Genomic DNA, 17,580 nt, shown 5'->3' on the forward strand with positions numbered 1-17,580 from the left:
TTAGACACTTGGGTGCCACAAATTTTGTGTGAGGGAGTCGGAACAATTAAAACAAAAACTAAGTAATAATCCTACAAATTTAACAATTACTAATGTTAGCTATGTTCCTGAACTAAGATATAATTTATTGTCAGCAACTTGTTTGATGGATAAGGGTTAATTAGTAATCCTTAAAATCGTAAAATTAAATAAATAACAAAAAATCGAAAAATAATTGTAAAATTAAATCGAAGAATAATTGTATGTTGATTTTTGATAAAGATAATAATTTAGTTACTAAAGCATTTAAAAATAACAATAGATTAGAATAATATTTGGAACCATTGTATAATTCAGAGTGTTATTTTTCTAAGCAATCCGCTAGTAATTATGAGATTTGGCATTAGAGATTATGTCATTTAAATCCTAAGTATATGCTTAAAATGAAAGATTATATTGATATTAATGATATAAATGATTTTAGATGTGAAACTTGTGATATAAGTAAGATAACCAGAAAAACTCATCCTAATATTGCCGTAAATCAAAGTTCTGAAATTCTTGAGTTGATTCATGCTCATCTGTGTGGTCCTATTCAACCTGAATCATTTGGTGGCGCAAAATATTTCATGATATTGGTGGATGATTTTTCTGGCATGTATTTTACTTATTTCTTAAAAAATAAAAATGAAGTGTTTAATATATTTTCGCAGTTTAAAGCAAAATATGAAAATTTAACCGATAAAAGAATTAAAAAACTGACAATGGCTTAGAATTTGTAAATGAACAACTTGATACTTATCTTGCTAATTCATGAATATTTCATGAAAAAAACTATTCCATACAATAGTGAAAGTAGCGGTAAAGCTGAAAGAGCGAACCGCATTCTTTTAGAAAGGGCTAGATCTTTATTATATGAAAGTGAACTTCCATTAAAATTTTGGGCCGAAGTCATTAATTGCAGCACCCAAGAGTCTAATGTAACCCCACGTAAAGGAAAAGAAAAAATACCCCTTGAAATTTGGACAGGTAGAAAACCGAAATTAAATTATCTTAAAAAATTCGGCTGTGTGGCCTATTTTCACGTTCCGAAAGTAATGAGAAATAAATTTGAAGTTCCAGGAAAACGTGGTATAATGCTAGGATATGCTAGAGAAAGAAAGGGTTATCGAATTTATGACATGAAAAGCCGAAAAAATAATAGAAGAGAGATCAGTTAAATTCAATGAATCTTTGAAAGGTAGTACTTTTTTGGGGAAAACGAAAGCAGAAACTTGGGATATTAATTCACTGTTTGAAACTTCACCAGCGGCATGCGAGATAAATCAAAAAACAAAAAGTGAAATATCTAATTTTGAAATTCCTTACGAATCCGCAGAGGATGATAATAGTGATTTATCAATTCTAAGCCATAGTAGAACTTCGCTTCAGACAGACGCCGCTATAGGGGATGAAAACGAAACACCAGATGTTGAATCAAGTAGTAATAATATCGTAAATCAGATTCCAGTGAGACGTTCGGAAAGACTCAAATCTAAACAAATGTCAGCTAATGTAGTTCATAACATTCCGAATACATAGAGGCAAAAAATAGTGCTGATTGGAAGAACTGGGAAAGAGCAATGGAAAATGAATTGGATTGGTTAAATAAACACGAAGTTTTGGAAATAGTAAATAAGCCTGCAAAAACAAAATTAATAAAAAGTAAATGGGTATATTCTTTAAAACAAGATAGCTCTGGTGAAACAAAATATAAAGCGAGACTTGTAGCAGCAGGTTTTAATCAAATAAAAAATAAAGATTATTCCTAGTCTTATTCACCTGTTGTGAACATCGAATCTTTCAGAATCTTAATGGCACTTGCATCTAAATTAAATTTATTTTTTAAGTTCTTTGATGTTAAAACTCCATATTTATATAGTGATATTGAAGAAACTGTTTATATGTTACCTCCACCTGGTTATGAAAAATTAACTGGAGATGAAAAAGTTTGTAAGTTGCAAAAGAGTATCTATGGCTTACCACAATCTGGTAGAAACTGGTATATGACTATAAAAGGTGAATTAGAAAAATTAGGATTAATGCAACTGGCCTCTGATAATTGTGTATTCATTAAAACTGTTGGTAAAAATATTTTTATTTTATGTATGTATGTAGATGATTTAGCAATTTTTTCTAATAATGATGAAATGTATCAAGAGATTGTAAATAGCATCAAAAGCATATTTGAATTACAAGAGAACAAAACTGGTAAGTTTTTAGGCATGGAAATTGTTAAACATGAAAATGGTATTAGTCTGTGTCAATTTGAATATACTAAATCATTATTGGTTAAACATAATCTAGAAAAATGTAAAAGTGTTAAAACTCCAATTGTAAAAGGAGAAGATAGAGTTTCCCTTCCACAAATGAACTGGTTGACATCACGATGTAGCAAGAATTAATTAATGAACTTTTATATTTAGCTAATAGAACTCGGCCTGATTTATCATTAGTAACAACATATTTGTCACAATTTAATAATAAACCAGAAAAAAAGACATTATAATTTGGCTAAAAGAGTCCTAAGATATTTAATGGGTTCAAAAGATAAAAAATTGTTTTATGATAGTAAGTTTGGTTTTCTTAATGCAAGTTCTGATGCTAGTTGGGGGAATGCAGAAAATGGCAAATCTTTTTCTGGTGGTGTAATTAAATTAGGTAATTCATTAATTTCATGGAAATGTCATAAATAAAAAGTGTCAGTCTGTCAACATGAGAAGCTGAGTTATTTGCTATTTCTGAAATATGTAAAGACATTATTTGGACTGTAAACTTATTAACTGAGTTAAACTGTAAACAATTTATAAATAATGCTGTAACCTTAAACTCAGATAGTCAAGCAGCAATTCAGTGGATTAAGTACATCAGGTCTTCAAATAAATAAATACATATGAATTTACGTTTTCATTTTGTGAAAGATTTGTTGGAAGATAATGTAATTAAATTAGAATATGTTCAAACAGAATGTTTAATTGCAGATTTTCTTACAAAAGCTGTAATTGAAGAAAAACTAAAATATTATGTGAAAAATATTTCGTTAATTTCTTAATTTTTGTATGTACATATAATTTTTTGTATTGTTGTATGCGTTTAATTTTTATGTGTATTATAAATGCTCGAAAAATGTTACTTGCAGGAGGGGTGTGTTGGGATGAAGCGAGTGGATTATTTTTCTCGCGTAGTAATATCTGTGTGACTACGCTTCTGGCGCTTCGTTCCGGCACCATTCCCCCTGCGAACTGCTGAATATGATGATGTGTGCGTAGTTGTCAATATGTGTGTTCTTTTCTTTTCGTTTTCTGTGTCTAATAAGTGTGCTGTCTTCAAGAACCATGCTGAGATTTTGAAAAATAACAACAGTAATATTAAAATTATGTTTATAAAAAAGATTTTAATATGTGTAATTCTCTTATGGTCTTCACCTTTATGTTTCTTACAAAGAGGATATCAGTTTCCCTAAATAATTTTTAAATCTCTCAGTGACTCACAAACAATACAGAATGAGCCAAATGATTTTTTTTAAAAAAATCAAGTGCATACTAGTTTTTTTAAAAAAAATATCAGAAAATAATTTTATTAAATATTTTTTAAATAAAATTAAAAGAAATTTGAATGGTTATATTTTATTGCATAAACTAACTTCTACATCCTCACTCTTATGATCAATCAGAAACAAATATTTAGATTTTTAAAATTATGATTTAAAGTCAAGTCATCCATAGTTGTTATAATTCAATGCAAAAAGACAGAATCCATATATTCCATGTGTAGAAGGAAATTCCATGTACTTTGATTTCAATCAATGCAGCAACAAATGTCTGTCGTGGCTGGTTCGTGAGTGCTTTGAAAAAATTAGGCAAACAGAAAACTTAACAAATTTATTGCAGATTCGTTCGAGTTACTCTGCTCAGTAACTCCTTCTCCTCCAAGAGCAAACACTCGAATGACATCACTCTTTTAATTACACTCGCGCTAGTTGTCTAGCGCCATCTATGAACGTTTATTTCCTAACGCTTCAAAATCCAATCACTACAATGTCCAAAGCAGAAGGTGTAATTAGATAATGAAGAAAACATAATATCTTGTACTCCAGATATTTTCATTTAATGAGTTAGTTTAATTAGATGAATATTCAGTTTTGAAATTCTCCAACTGATGGCTGTTTTGAGATAGACCTTACAATTTTAAATTGTATGCAAATGATGTGGACAGCAATTGAGCCAGAACTCCTCACCAAATTTTCATGCCACACCAATGAAATCATTTTAGAAAATCTAATTAAAAAGACACATCCTTGATGTGTATTCCTTCATTTTTTCCAAGAGGAATGAAACATTTCTTTCACAGAAGCACAAATAAAATAAAAATAAATAAATAAAAACAATATTGATGATATTATTTATTAATACTTTATGCATAGTGATTCAAATCTGAAAAATTGCATCTACCTATGTTATTCTTTTCTCTTTATATATTTATATTTTTATTTGTAACTTGGGTAACAGTAAATAATATAATTTAAATGAAAATTCTGAATAATATCCATCTTTTTTTAAGATATATAATAAGATTATAATACCATGGAAAGGTAATTGTTTAAATCCATTGATGAGAAAAAAAAACCTTGTGCTTCTTAATAATAACATAACAGTAAAAATATTTCGCAATATTTACCTATTCTAAATTTCAGAATTTTATATGCTGGATAAACAAAATTATGAATATTATTAGCACCATTTTTTTTTGGGGGGGGGACTCTACAAAAAGATTTAATTAAACTGTTACTTGCAGACTATACTATAAAACTGTCTTATATAGTTTTCCTTTCTAATGGCTATAAAAACTCCATCAAAATACAGAATATAAAATTAAAACAATGATTAATAATGTTTTCTCTACTTTCATTTACCTGAGCCTAAATTTTGGAAAAGAAACACATATAAATATTATTATAACAAAGAAAGGAAGCCTAAAGATCGCAGAGGTATAAATGGAACGGGAATAATATAAACACAATTTTGCATTTTCTTTTTTATAGTATTTTAAAAAATTTTAATAAAATAATTTTAAAATTTAATTCTTTTGTCAACATTGATGTCAGTTTTATACCAAAATTTAAATTGAAAAAGAAAAGAAAATATTAATTGTAAAAAAAATAATAGATTTTAAAACAATACCAAAAAAATGATTCAATACAACTTAAGGAATATAACACAACTTAACTAATCAATACTAAGCATTTAAAATATAGCAAAATTGATATTATTAAAAAATAAAATATATTTGAACTAAGAAATTATTACTAAAGGAGTAATTTATTTTTATATTAATTATTTTTTAATTACATAAATAATTTATTTACTGGTTATAACAGAAACTGCAAAGAACATAAAACTTCGCATATTACCAAAATTTTATTATTTAATTTTATTAATATTCTTTTTTTTTAATAATACCATTATTAAATGGAACTTATACAAAAGCATAAGCACAAACCAAGGGCTAAAAATTAGAAACATAGATATGAAATGGTTCTTGTTCTAAAGCAGATGCACAAGAACCACTTCACATCTAACATTAGCAGAGCGAAACAAATGGGGTAACCAACATCAATGAGCCATCACTCGTTTTGCTTACTACTTTCGGCCATCACAGAATCGGAAGTACCTTCGATTTTTTTATTTTTTATTTATTTATTTAGCTTGTTGGGTTCATTGCTTTACCAGACAAAATAAATTAGATTTTGTTTCTTTGTCAAGTATTGTTTTCTTTTTTTTCAACGAATCACAATTTACACATTTTATTACCATCATATTTTAGAGAAATACGGTAATTGTGAATATAATTTCAAATAAATAAGAGAAGAAATAAATTGTGAAAATATTTTCAAAGTGAAATAAAATGAGATAATCTAATTAAAAAAAGAAACTTCTTATAATTTATAAAATAGCATTCTTCTTTAGTGTATCTTTATAACATTATTATACAGCCTCTCTCAAATATAATATGCTCTCTTCTAAATGAAATGTGTGTGTATATGTATGTATATTATATATATATATATATATATATATATATATATATATATATATATATATATATATATATATATTGCAACATATTTATAAGACTAATATTGATATATATAAAATATTAATCATTGGTAATTCTGTATGCAGTTTTAAACCAAAATTTAGAAGTTTTCCTTTTATTTTGGATCTAAACTTGTAGAAATGTTATTCATATTTTTAAATATAATTTTTGTTAATTTAAGAGTTTTTGAAATTATATTTCCAAATATAAAAAAAAGTAAATGAAGAAAAAAAAATCATTTTGTTTTTTTCAATTACAAAATGCAAAAACTAAGAAATGAAATTAAAAAAAGAGAGAGAGAGAGAGATTGAGTACCTTTATGTTAAAGTGACAAGCCACTACTTGCATTTCGCATTTAAATTTTTGTCTTAAAGTATAAAACTCTGTTGTGGGGGAAAAAAAAAAGAATGCTAAAATATGCTTAAAAATGAATTATTTGTTAAAAATTAAAACTAAAAGCAAAATTGATAAAATTAAAAAAGTAAGTAAATATTGATAAATAATGCAATTTCATGCAACTAATGTTATTGTAAAAAATATCAATTTGTATATTGTGTCAATATTTACGTTGTGTCTTATTAGATATTAAGCATTTTTAGCATGAATCTTTATGCATCATACAGGAGGTTTTCTTTTTTATATAAAATTAAGCGGCAAATCTATCAGTCATAGTGATTTTAAAATTAGAACTATATCTTTAATATTAAAAGGTTTCATACAAGATAAATACAAACATTTTTTAAGAAAAATTTTGAGTAAGATTCAAACTTCTATACTCTGTTTCACCCTAACTTGGCAGTATTGTAAAAGGCAGAAAATGTGACGCTCCGCGTTGGGAAAGAGTTCCCCATCAATTCCGACTTTAAAATAGTTAAAATGCTCAGAAATATATCAAATAATATCATAAATTACAGAAATCCTTTTTTTATCAGTATGTATTTAAAATTATTTTCAAGTTAGAAGTGTTTATCTGTTAAGTATTTTGTAAATAAAGCGAACGAATAAAACGAAACGATTGACATAATGAATTCCACTTTGGCTAGAACCGGTCTTCAAGGTCAAATATTTGGGGCGCTTTTCTTTTACGTCTCCACCAACTAAGCTTCATTTAGTTCCCAACCATCATCATCTTTCGTACTTTTTTATTCTCGCTTTTTTACCAGCTGATATTTTTGATACTATTAATCACATTAGTAGTTATTAGTTTTGATTGTTTAATATTTATTCGATTCGTCATTTCTATTCACTTCTAAAATGTCTGAAAAAGAAAAAGTGTTATCACCGAATACGTTTGCTCACCGATTTCCCTCAAGACGGGTGAAATCAACAAAAAGTGCAACATAAAAATAGAAATAAAGGCATCCAGTCCTTTAAGTACCCCTGGAAAGAAGCAGCCAGGCTCAGTAGGTAAACATTCAGGTCATTTTATGAAAAAGTAAATATGATGATGTAAAAATGATGATTTTACATTAAAATATGATGATTTTACATTATCCTGCATCTGACGAAAAATCCATGCATTGATTCATAGAAATGAGATCCCAACATTAGATAAAGTTTTAAAAGATGTGAATGATGATACAGATATCTTTTCTAAAAACATTAACCGAACTACGCTTTACAGAATATTCAAAGATTTAGGGTTTTCTTTTGAGAAACGATGAAACGAAATGAAATAACTTTAATGATTTATTAAAATAATGTATTAATAATATTGAACAAAATAATGAAAATAAGGAAAAAAATTAATTCTCTGATTTAAAATGATAATATAATAAAGTTAATAAATATTTCTATTTGGCGAAAAATTTGCAAGATAAAGTTCCGCCAGCGATCTCCATTTCTAGTAACTTTATAGTTTAAAGTAACCCAGTTCCCCTCACAGCGACTGTGATTCGGCATACCTAGAATATACACTACTGCCAAGTTAGGGTGAAACAGAGTATAGTTCAAAACATCACAGATATTCCATTATATTTTATCTGTCTATTCCAATTTTTAAAACTTTGTTTCTAATTATATTATAATAGTAAGATGCACATATACAAAAAAATATACTAAAAATATTCAAATTATATACAAATGTAAATTTAACAACTAACAATAAATGAAACAAACCCTTTTCTCAAACCATAAATGATGATAACTGGATGTTCTATCAGTGCAGAAAACTGGATAGGTATTTCAATTATAGCTCAGTAAGTTTCCCCGTCCCATAACTTTTGTGAAAGAAGGGATTATTCCCTTCTGTTTTAGTGAAAGAAAAACTAACCCAGATTTTGAGACACTAGAATTTCCAAATTAAGCAGGCTCATAGAGTTAATTTAACTTAGATTAGTGAATAAAGTTTTACTCCAGTAGAACATAGCCATGATCAAATTATAAATTAATTTTTTGAAAAATTGATATAAACAAAAATTAAATTGTGAAAATAACCAATAAATGCATCAAGAGATAAGAAAATAGACCATCACACTAACACCAGCATTGAAAAATTTAAGAATCCTTTTTCAATCAAAAACACAGGACTGATAGCAATACTTTATTGATTCATGAGTATTTGAAAAATATTAATCAAAATCAATACATCACAAAATATATATAAATTCTTGAATAAAAACGAAATACTTTCCCCTAACTAGACAATTCTTACATTTGAAAGTATATTAATTAGAATATTATATATGAAGCATATTTTTAATTCTTTAATACTTTAAGACAACATCAATCACTTCAGTCAAAACATATTAACTAAAATATTGATATAAAAATGCATTAAAAAATAGAAAGTGCAATGAAAATAAAGTGCAGTCTAGCATTTAAGGGAAAAACATGAAATCAATACAGTACAATCTGAATAACTAAACATTAAACCAGGGTGGTAAAATATGAGTTCACAAATATGACATGCTGTTCAAACATAAAAAATAAAAACTGAAAGGCATAGATTAATTATAAACATAAATTACATATTCATTTATATAAAACATATACAAATATTTAAAAAAAACCCTCAGCTTAAAACCGAAGATAATGGTAGGATTCAAGATTAATTTACGAGATCTCGTCAAGCATCATCAAAACACTATGAGGGACCGTACATTAGTCTCAAAAGTTTAATCACGATAACTAATGAATCTAGACTGTTACGAAAATATTAAAAGAATAACTAAAACTTAAAATAGAAATTTTAAAAACAGGATTTAATAAAATAATAAGTCATTTAAATCAGTTTTGAAACGATCATTCAAATGGGGCCGGCTCAAACAAACCGGCTTTGATTCAATCACTCAATTTAATGTCAATCATTAAAATAACGAAAATATTTACTTGTGATAATGGCGATGGCAGCTACGCTTTTATTCCATACTCATAAGAAATTATTCATGCCAATTTAGACTTAGTTATCAATTTCTAATTTACATCCATCTAATTTCCGTAAACAATAATGAACTGAACTGCAACAACTGCAGATTGATTGATTGAAATGGGATGAGAATGGGATTTTCGACAACAAAGGCCGTTATTCCCTAATGTCTATTTTGACATTAGGGAATACTGCAGGTTTTCAATCAATAACATTACATAACATTTTAGGGGGTGAGTTGAGCTAAATAATCTAAAACATAACTAAATAATCAGTCAAGGTGCAGCTAATAGATTATTCTTGATTAATAAAAGTAAATATAATGTGAAGTGAATACATGCAATATTTATTCGTTTAGAGAAACGTTATTCGTAGAAATTAACTACTCTAATCAATGCGGAAGGAGCAACATCTCCTGTTAGCACCTATAGATGGCGCTAATACGAGCTGTCCTTACAGTCATGAAAAGCAGAGTTCACACGAGGTCAACTATTGCGCACAATGGAAGGCTCACAGTTCCGATGAGACAGGCTTTGTCATTGTCCCATTGGGATTATGTGATGTTCCTTAGATAGGTGTGAAATTCCATTGCGCTCAATAGTTGGTCTCGTGTGAACGCTGCTTAAGATGGCGGAATTTTAGTGAGTTTTTGGGAAGGTGGTACGATTTTCTCGGAGATAAACTGGACACTAAATTAATATCTTATAACTTTTTATACATCAGATATTTCTCAGAATCAATGATCGCTTAAAAATATGCATTCCATTCTTGGTGAATAAACGAATCCTCGTGTTGGTAAAAACGTTTTTTCGCAAGTAATAATACAGGAAGCGCACCTTTCCCAATTTCCACAACTAGCGGACAAAAACGGTACTTCAGGTCCCGAGCAAAACCTGCCTCTAGTTATGCTATTTCCTCTTAAGGTTTTTTCCCCTTTTATCTGCTACCGTTTCCAAGAGTGTTCTGCGGATAACGATTCATATTTCTGTGTGTTCAACGAATTGACAGACGTGGTTCAATATTCGATTCAAAACTTTAATTGTTGATTTTCTTAAATTTTATTCACTTTAAAGGCCGGAATAGTAATATTTTTTTTAATTCATTAAAGAAACCAATTTAATATCGCAGTTCTCATTATGGCTGCTGCTTCGGATTCTTATTCCGTAAGTTTACATTTTACTTTTTTCAATTGCCCGAAAATTATATTCACTTAGTCTTTTAGGCAAATTGTTATGGCTCTTACAACCATATTGAAATTATTTAAGCTTTTCATGTGTTCTTTTGTTCAAAATTGTATTTTTAATTTAATTTGTAGAAGTTATTACTTGTTACTATTTCTTACTTTTGTTGATTTTTTCCCTAGTGTTTTTTTTTTTTTTTGGTGTATTACAATACGTTTTAAATTATGTGTCGTATTTCCTAATTTGTCTCTCTTCGTTAAGTATACTGACATAATTGTCATGACTGTAAATGACTGCATTAAAAAATTTATTAAATTACTTTTTTGAGGTAAGAATAATCAATATATTGTTGCTGTTATTTTAACCTAGAAAAAAAGTATCATTTTTGTTCCTTTGATAATACTATTTAAGTTAAGTTGAATGGTTAAGTTATTTTCTCATGTGGTATATATATATATATATTAGCACGCACATTTTTGAACAGTTTCGTATTTGAAGAGAGAGAGAAAACACTTTGAATTTTTAACTTCCCTTTTATTCCATCCCAGGAGGCATAATTTTTGTCCAAGAAGTAAGGGCAACTGATGCCCATTCGCCAGTGATATAAGAGCAGAAGAGTGTAAAAAGAGAGAGAAAATATTTTTCGAGTTATTTATACCATGAGATTTTGATTGGGATTTCTTTACACATGTCGATTTAGGTAAAGGAATTATAGGAATCTTTTAAAAAGAATTTGCTTAGGTTGAAAAATTTTTATCCCTTCACCGGAGTGTGTGAAAGGGCAGATTTAAGCATTCTTAGAGCTTATGTTGAATTAATTAAACAAAAAGAGTGGATTGGGATGAAGAAATAAGAAAACATTTGAGAATGAATTTAATATGGGCTGAATTAAGATAAAACTTTGAGAATTAATTATGATTAAATTAAATTTTAAAATATCATTATATGTATGTATATTTATATATATAATGTCTTATTTTTAAATATGACATTTTTTATTCTACACTGAAGAGCCAGGAAACTGGTACAGTCAGTCATATGCAAATAAAGGAGGTATGCAACCAATTGGTGCAATGCAATGTGATCGATAGAACGTACATAAGACAACAGGTGTCTGAGGAGGCTATTACATCGATTCTTGCTGTAACAATGGCTGCTTATCAAGATTTCAGTGATTTTTTAATAGGTACTAATCACCAGCACATGAGAGATGTGGCATAGCATTTCTGAAATAGCAATGAAGTTTGGATTTTTGCACACAACCATTTCAAAGGTGTACTGCGAATATCAAATTTCCAATAAAACTTCAAATCACTGACAGCGGTGTGGCCAAAAAAAGACCTTGACAGAATGGGATCATTGACAGCTGAAAAGAATGTTGCATAAGATAGATGTTCAGCACTTCGTCAGATTGCTGTGGATTTGAATGCATGGCCATCAACAAGGTCAGTTAATGCACTGTACAACATACCCTAATTGATATGGGCTCTCGCAGCTGCAGACCAACTCGTGTACTATTGTTGACTCAGTAGCACAAAGCTGTGCTCCTTGACTGTGCTCACTAACACTGTTATTGGACAGTTAATGACTGGAAAAAATGTTTTATGGCCTGCCGAGTATGGCCTCGCATTTCCAATTTTATTGAGTAGATGGCCATGCACAATTGAGGAGAAAACCCTATGAATCCATGGGTCCTTCATGCCTACAGGGATCTGTTTTGAAGCTCATAGAAGCTCTGTGATGGTATGGGGTGCGTGCAGTTCGCATGAAATGGGACCCTTGATACATATAGACGTAACCATCCGTGGCAGTGGTTCGTTAACATACATCCATGTCCTGTGTGCATTCCGACGGACATGGACAATTCCAACAGGATAATGCACCACCCCACAGATCTGCTGTAGCTACTAAGTGGCCCGAGAAGCACTTTTCTGAGTATCATTCCCTTTCTTGGCCACCTAATTCTCCAGACATAAACATTTGAGAGCATATCTTGAATGCTCTGCAACTAGTTGCCCTTTCGAGATCTCCACCACCTCACACTCTCATGGTATTGTGGACTGTCCTGCTGAAATCATGGTATGAACTATTTCTACAATATCTTCACAAATTAGTTGAATTCATGCTATGTTGTGTTCGTAAGGCCTCTACACAATATTAGATTAGTGTACCAGTTTTTCTGGCTCTTTAGTGTAAATCTTAAATCCTGTAAAAATTTCTTACATGAAAAAAAAAACTTTACTTCTACTAATTATGTTATCAGAAAGAAAAAAAAATTTAGCATAATTTATACTACTGATATCTTGAAAAAACATGCAAATATGGTGGGTGATCTTTATGTTAAACTTAAAGTGTTTGATAATTCATGAAAAAGTAAAGAAATATTTCTTCCCAATAATAAATTTTTATTTATTATTAAATATATGTATTACATGAAATGGTAGAAGTTATTTTGAGTTTAATTTTTGGTTTTTGTTATTATGTGAATTTAAGTTGAGATTCAAAATCACAATTATAAAAATAATCTACGGATTATTCCAGATTTAAAAAATTTAATTTCCTATTATTTTAGGCAGTTTGTATTCCCAATGTTACTTTGTGTACATTCATTTCTTTTTATATAAATTATATCCAATATAAACATAGGTAGTTATAGATTCTATAGATAAATTATTTTCCCAGAGATATATTTCTTTCATAATAGAAAAGCAGTTTTCATATGAATGCAATAATATTTTTTTATATGTTAAAAATGCCAAAACTCTTTATTTCTGTATTTTATTTCTAGGCTCAGTTTAACGGTGGTCCATTGGATACCATACAATTGCTAGTGAATACTAAAAATGGGGACAAAAATTTGGTACCTGCAATAGTAATGAATTTTATGATGCAGTAATTTATTAATTGCATGAATTTATTTAATAATATAATCAGTAGTTTAAACTAATCCCTCTCTCTCTCTCTTGCTCTCTGAGTATATATATTTGGATTTTGGTATTTTTCTAACAGAGTTTTACTTTACTGGGTTACCTAATCCTTTGGGTTACCTGGTCCTGGGTTAACTGTGTTTCCTGGTCCTTTTTTTGCATGTTTTATTTTTTATAAAGATTTTTTTAAAAAAGATTTGTATTTTAGATTAACATGTGTTTGGTGTAACTTGAACTGTACTGGTCCTTATGCCATAAAAAGACTAACAGAGTTTTGTAATTTTAGATGCTAATTATAATATTTCAAGAAAACTTTTCAGTGCTTGTTGAATTTTACTATACATGTTTATATACAGTACCATGAAAACCAGTACTGCAGATTAAACCCCTAAAAAAATCTACTAGATACTAAAAAAAAAATTTAAAAAAAAAATCCTAGCAATAAAATAAATGTTAAATTCATATTATAGCTGTTAATCATCTATAATGTATATAAATTACATACATATGCATACAAAATATGTTTAATTTAAATTTAAAAATAAATACTATATTCAAATATGAATTTTCTTTTGTAACCAGTCTACCAGCTTAAAGTTTAAAAGCAGAATAATTAATTGTATAATAAATGAATATTTAAAAGCATCCTAAAAAGAAAGGAAAGATGCGAAATAGAGATGATATATACTCAAATACAAATGCATTTTTATTGATATTTTAGAAGAATTTTGATGGCTATTTCTTTTAAAAGTTGCTTCTCCAATAAACTTTATTGTTAATAAAAAATATATATTTAAAATAAAATTTACAGAACTTAGGCTTTATGGAGTTAAGGAATTACGTGCACTTCAAACCACCATTAGAATTAAATGACACTGGGCAAGATTTCTCTGCTGCAGAAGAGGAAGAATGGTTAGAAATGGCATGGTTTTTAGAAGAAGATCTACACTGGGTTCTCAAGTTGCCTTATCATAGGTAAGGTATTCTCAAAAAACATAATTAAATTTTAATTTGTAGTTGAATGTGTATTACATTTTTATAATTTCCAAGTGAGTGGCATGAGAATTGTATGCATATTCCTCATTAAATATATAAAAATATAAAGTTTAGTGTATATCTACAGTTTTTTCTCAATCATAATGAAAATTTATATATTTACTCTCAAAATAAGAAAAAGTTCATTGTCTAAAGTATTGGTTAATTAAAAATAATATGCTGAATTTGTCAATTTTTGGCGATGCTAATTTCATTTCCATATATCTTTTTCTCTAATTTAAAGTAAATTTATGTGCAGTTTGTAATAATATTGTTGTAATAAAAAATTCAAACCAATTCCTTTGTTTTATCAAATTATCCAGTCTCAAGCTTTCGCTAATGTTTAAATTATAATCAAAAACTGCTCTTTTTTTGGCATTGTTATTGCATGAATTATTTTTGTATAGTTCAAACAATTATCAAATTCATGGTTGATTTTATCTTATACTTTATTCTTTTCAGTGGATTTATCTTGTATATCATTTGTTTTTTTACATTTTATTAATTCTGTCACACTTTTTATAATGAACATTCCTCGTTATTTTTGCTTTTCATATACTGAACTTTTACTTCTGTTTAATTTTGCATTATTATTGAAATCATCGGATCAATGTAGTGCACATGATTGATGACAAATAACATCATTTTATACCATGAGAAACTTTACATACAGCTTGCTTAAATACAGGCAAGGGATACATCGAGAATAACATTAACAAGACAAATAGAATGCTAATTGCTTAATAGAAGAAACTTAGCGCAAAGAACTTGCTACAATGAACTCTTGTGAGAGTACCTCCACTTATATGTAAATCTATACTTCATGTCAAAGTATAAATTTTCTTGGAAGAATCTCCAAATCTCAGTCCTTAATAAGTAATTGCCCATTTAATTTCCAAAACCTTTATTTTTGTCACAAAATAGTTGTTGAGATTGCGGTCAATGACTTGGCAGCAGTAAAGAGAGTCTGTAAACCTCTTTTCGTTTCTGACATTAAATGCTCATGGAAACGATATTACAGAATCATAGCAGCATTATTCGATAACTCTGACATTTTCTCCTGTTAACTATAATTATTAGGTACTGTGATGTAATTTTTATTCTTTCATAAAGTATTTAATTGTTGTTGTTTTTTTGTGTGTTATTTTTAAAATCAGTACATTCTAGATTTTTTTTTGTTTTGTTTGTTTAGAAGTTACTATTATTACAGTTTAATTTCAGAAATAGGAAATGATGGGATTAAATTTTTTAGCTTGCCTGTGTTTAACCATTGGAATTCACTCCTATTATATAATTTGGTGTATATAATTTTTCAATGTTCAATTTCCAGTAAATAATTTTTTTTATGATAACTAAATTATGAAATACAATTAGTACATGCAGTTATAAATTTTTTATGAGTTTAAACTTGAATTTTATAGTAAATATTATTTTATTTACTTAAAATTGATAGCTTTACAGCAGTGAATGAACTGCAATAAGCAGGCACATATGCTAAAGGAAATGAAAAGCATAAGGCTCTTAAAACAGTATGTTGCGAATGTATATCTCAAAGTCTGAATTTTCATTTCCCTTTTTATCTTTGCATTAAAGTGTGATCAGAAGAATATTCATTAATATGAAACATAACCAATATTCTTAGATGGGCATTAGAGCCAAAAAAAGTTGCACCCAGATGTGAAAAAGTAAAAGTTGTTGTTGTTATGTGTTGTAGTGTTATTTCCTCTTTTTGTTGTTTCTTGTATATATGAAAATTAAAGTGAACTTTCAAACTGACTTATAATAAAATCTTTCAGTCATGAGACCTAGGAACATCAATTGGCAAACAGTTATCTCTTGGATATATTAACCATAAATATATTTTGCAACGTTTTTTACTTTTTTCACTTATTATCAATATATTTTATTTTGAAATAAGTCTCAGAAATTGGCAATTCTTTTTCATGAATTTCTGTATTTACTTATATCGTATTTTTCAGTCTTTCCAAATAATAACAAAAAGGAAATACTATATAAATGCATTCTATATTGATAATTTCTTGACCATGAAAACCAGTATTCTAGTTGAACAGGTTTGGCATCAGATGGCCCTTGTGTGTGCATGTGTAACATCCACATTCCATTATATTGTTAAAGACAAATAAAATTCTACTAAATTCCAATGGCATGTTTGCTTTTTAGTTGTTGTATAGTGTAACACAATCAGCAGGCCCCAATAATAAACGAGTTATTAACATGAAAACACAAATACACAGCTGAGATGCACACGAGCAATCCTTAGCAGCTCACTTAGAACAAACAGCAACCCACAAGTAGTTATTGGTAGTTAACAACAACCACTGCATGCAAAGTGGCCAGATAGAACTCAGCAGGAAGAAGGAATCTACGTAACTATCCTATACTGTCTCTTCAAATGCCTGAAATTCTACACTGTTTCTTCACTTTAGTTATATCCAACTGCCGTCTCACTACTACATACACGACTGGCTTTCCCCCACACGACTCGGTGCTGCTTCTATAATAAACTCCAGGTATACAGCTCAATTCATCAATCGCTTGAGCACCACTTAACATTTACGCTTGACTGGACTGATCCAACAAATTCACTGTTGATTCGCCTTGTGACTCTAAACCTCTCAATGGCTGACTTCAGTTTGAATTACTAGCCTTTTATAGTTTCCAGAGCAGGGCAGAGAAAGTTCTCGAACAGCCAAACACATCTCAGCTCCTATTGGCTCTATCGCTGAAATTCTTGAAGATTCTAATATTACCCATTTTGTCGCCGAATGGTCGCCAAGCCCTTGGATTACTGATCCAGTATCCAATAGAATTCATCGTAAAATGATGGAATTAAACGTGCTGAGAAGCAAGAATCATAGAATCGTAACATTCCCCTTTTCAAGGACTGACACCCCAGAAGTACCACTACAATCCAACAGCTGATGTAGACTACTGA

General features: G+C 28.9%; 2 protein-coding genes across 7 annotated transcripts in view; one reads left to right on the plus strand and one right to left on the minus strand.

Moving 5' to 3' along the window:
- The window catches only part of LOC129969123 (serine/arginine repetitive matrix protein 1-like), a 66,255-nt gene extending 56,685 nt beyond the window's left edge, over positions 1-9,570 (minus strand). For all 3 annotated transcript variants that reach the window (XM_056083540.1, XM_056083539.1, XM_056083541.1), the window contains exon 1: positions 9,445-9,570. The gene's annotated coding sequence lies outside the window, so the exon portion shown is untranslated. The remainder of the gene's footprint in view (positions 1-9,444) is intronic.
- Positions 9,571-9,989: 419 nt separating this feature from the next.
- The window catches only part of LOC129969208 (activating signal cointegrator 1 complex subunit 2-like), a 38,990-nt gene continuing 31,399 nt past the window's right edge, over positions 9,990-17,580 (plus strand). The window contains exons 1-3 of one of the 4 annotated variants that reach the window (XM_056083654.1): positions 9,990-10,644; positions 13,451-13,534; positions 14,401-14,564. In XM_056083654.1, coding sequence (XP_055939629.1) covers positions 10,618-10,644; positions 13,451-13,534; positions 14,401-14,564 — 275 coding nt within the window. In that variant the 5' untranslated portion in view covers positions 9,990-10,617. The remainder of the gene's footprint in view (positions 10,645-13,450; positions 13,535-14,400; positions 14,565-17,580) is intronic. The other 3 variants (XM_056083653.1, XM_056083655.1, XM_056083656.1) reach the window with 3 other exon arrangements.

This window comes from Argiope bruennichi, chromosome 5, assembly GCF_947563725.1.
Source record: "Argiope bruennichi chromosome 5, qqArgBrue1.1, whole genome shotgun sequence".
NCBI classification, from domain to species: domain Eukaryota; kingdom Metazoa; phylum Arthropoda; class Arachnida; order Araneae; family Araneidae; genus Argiope; species Argiope bruennichi.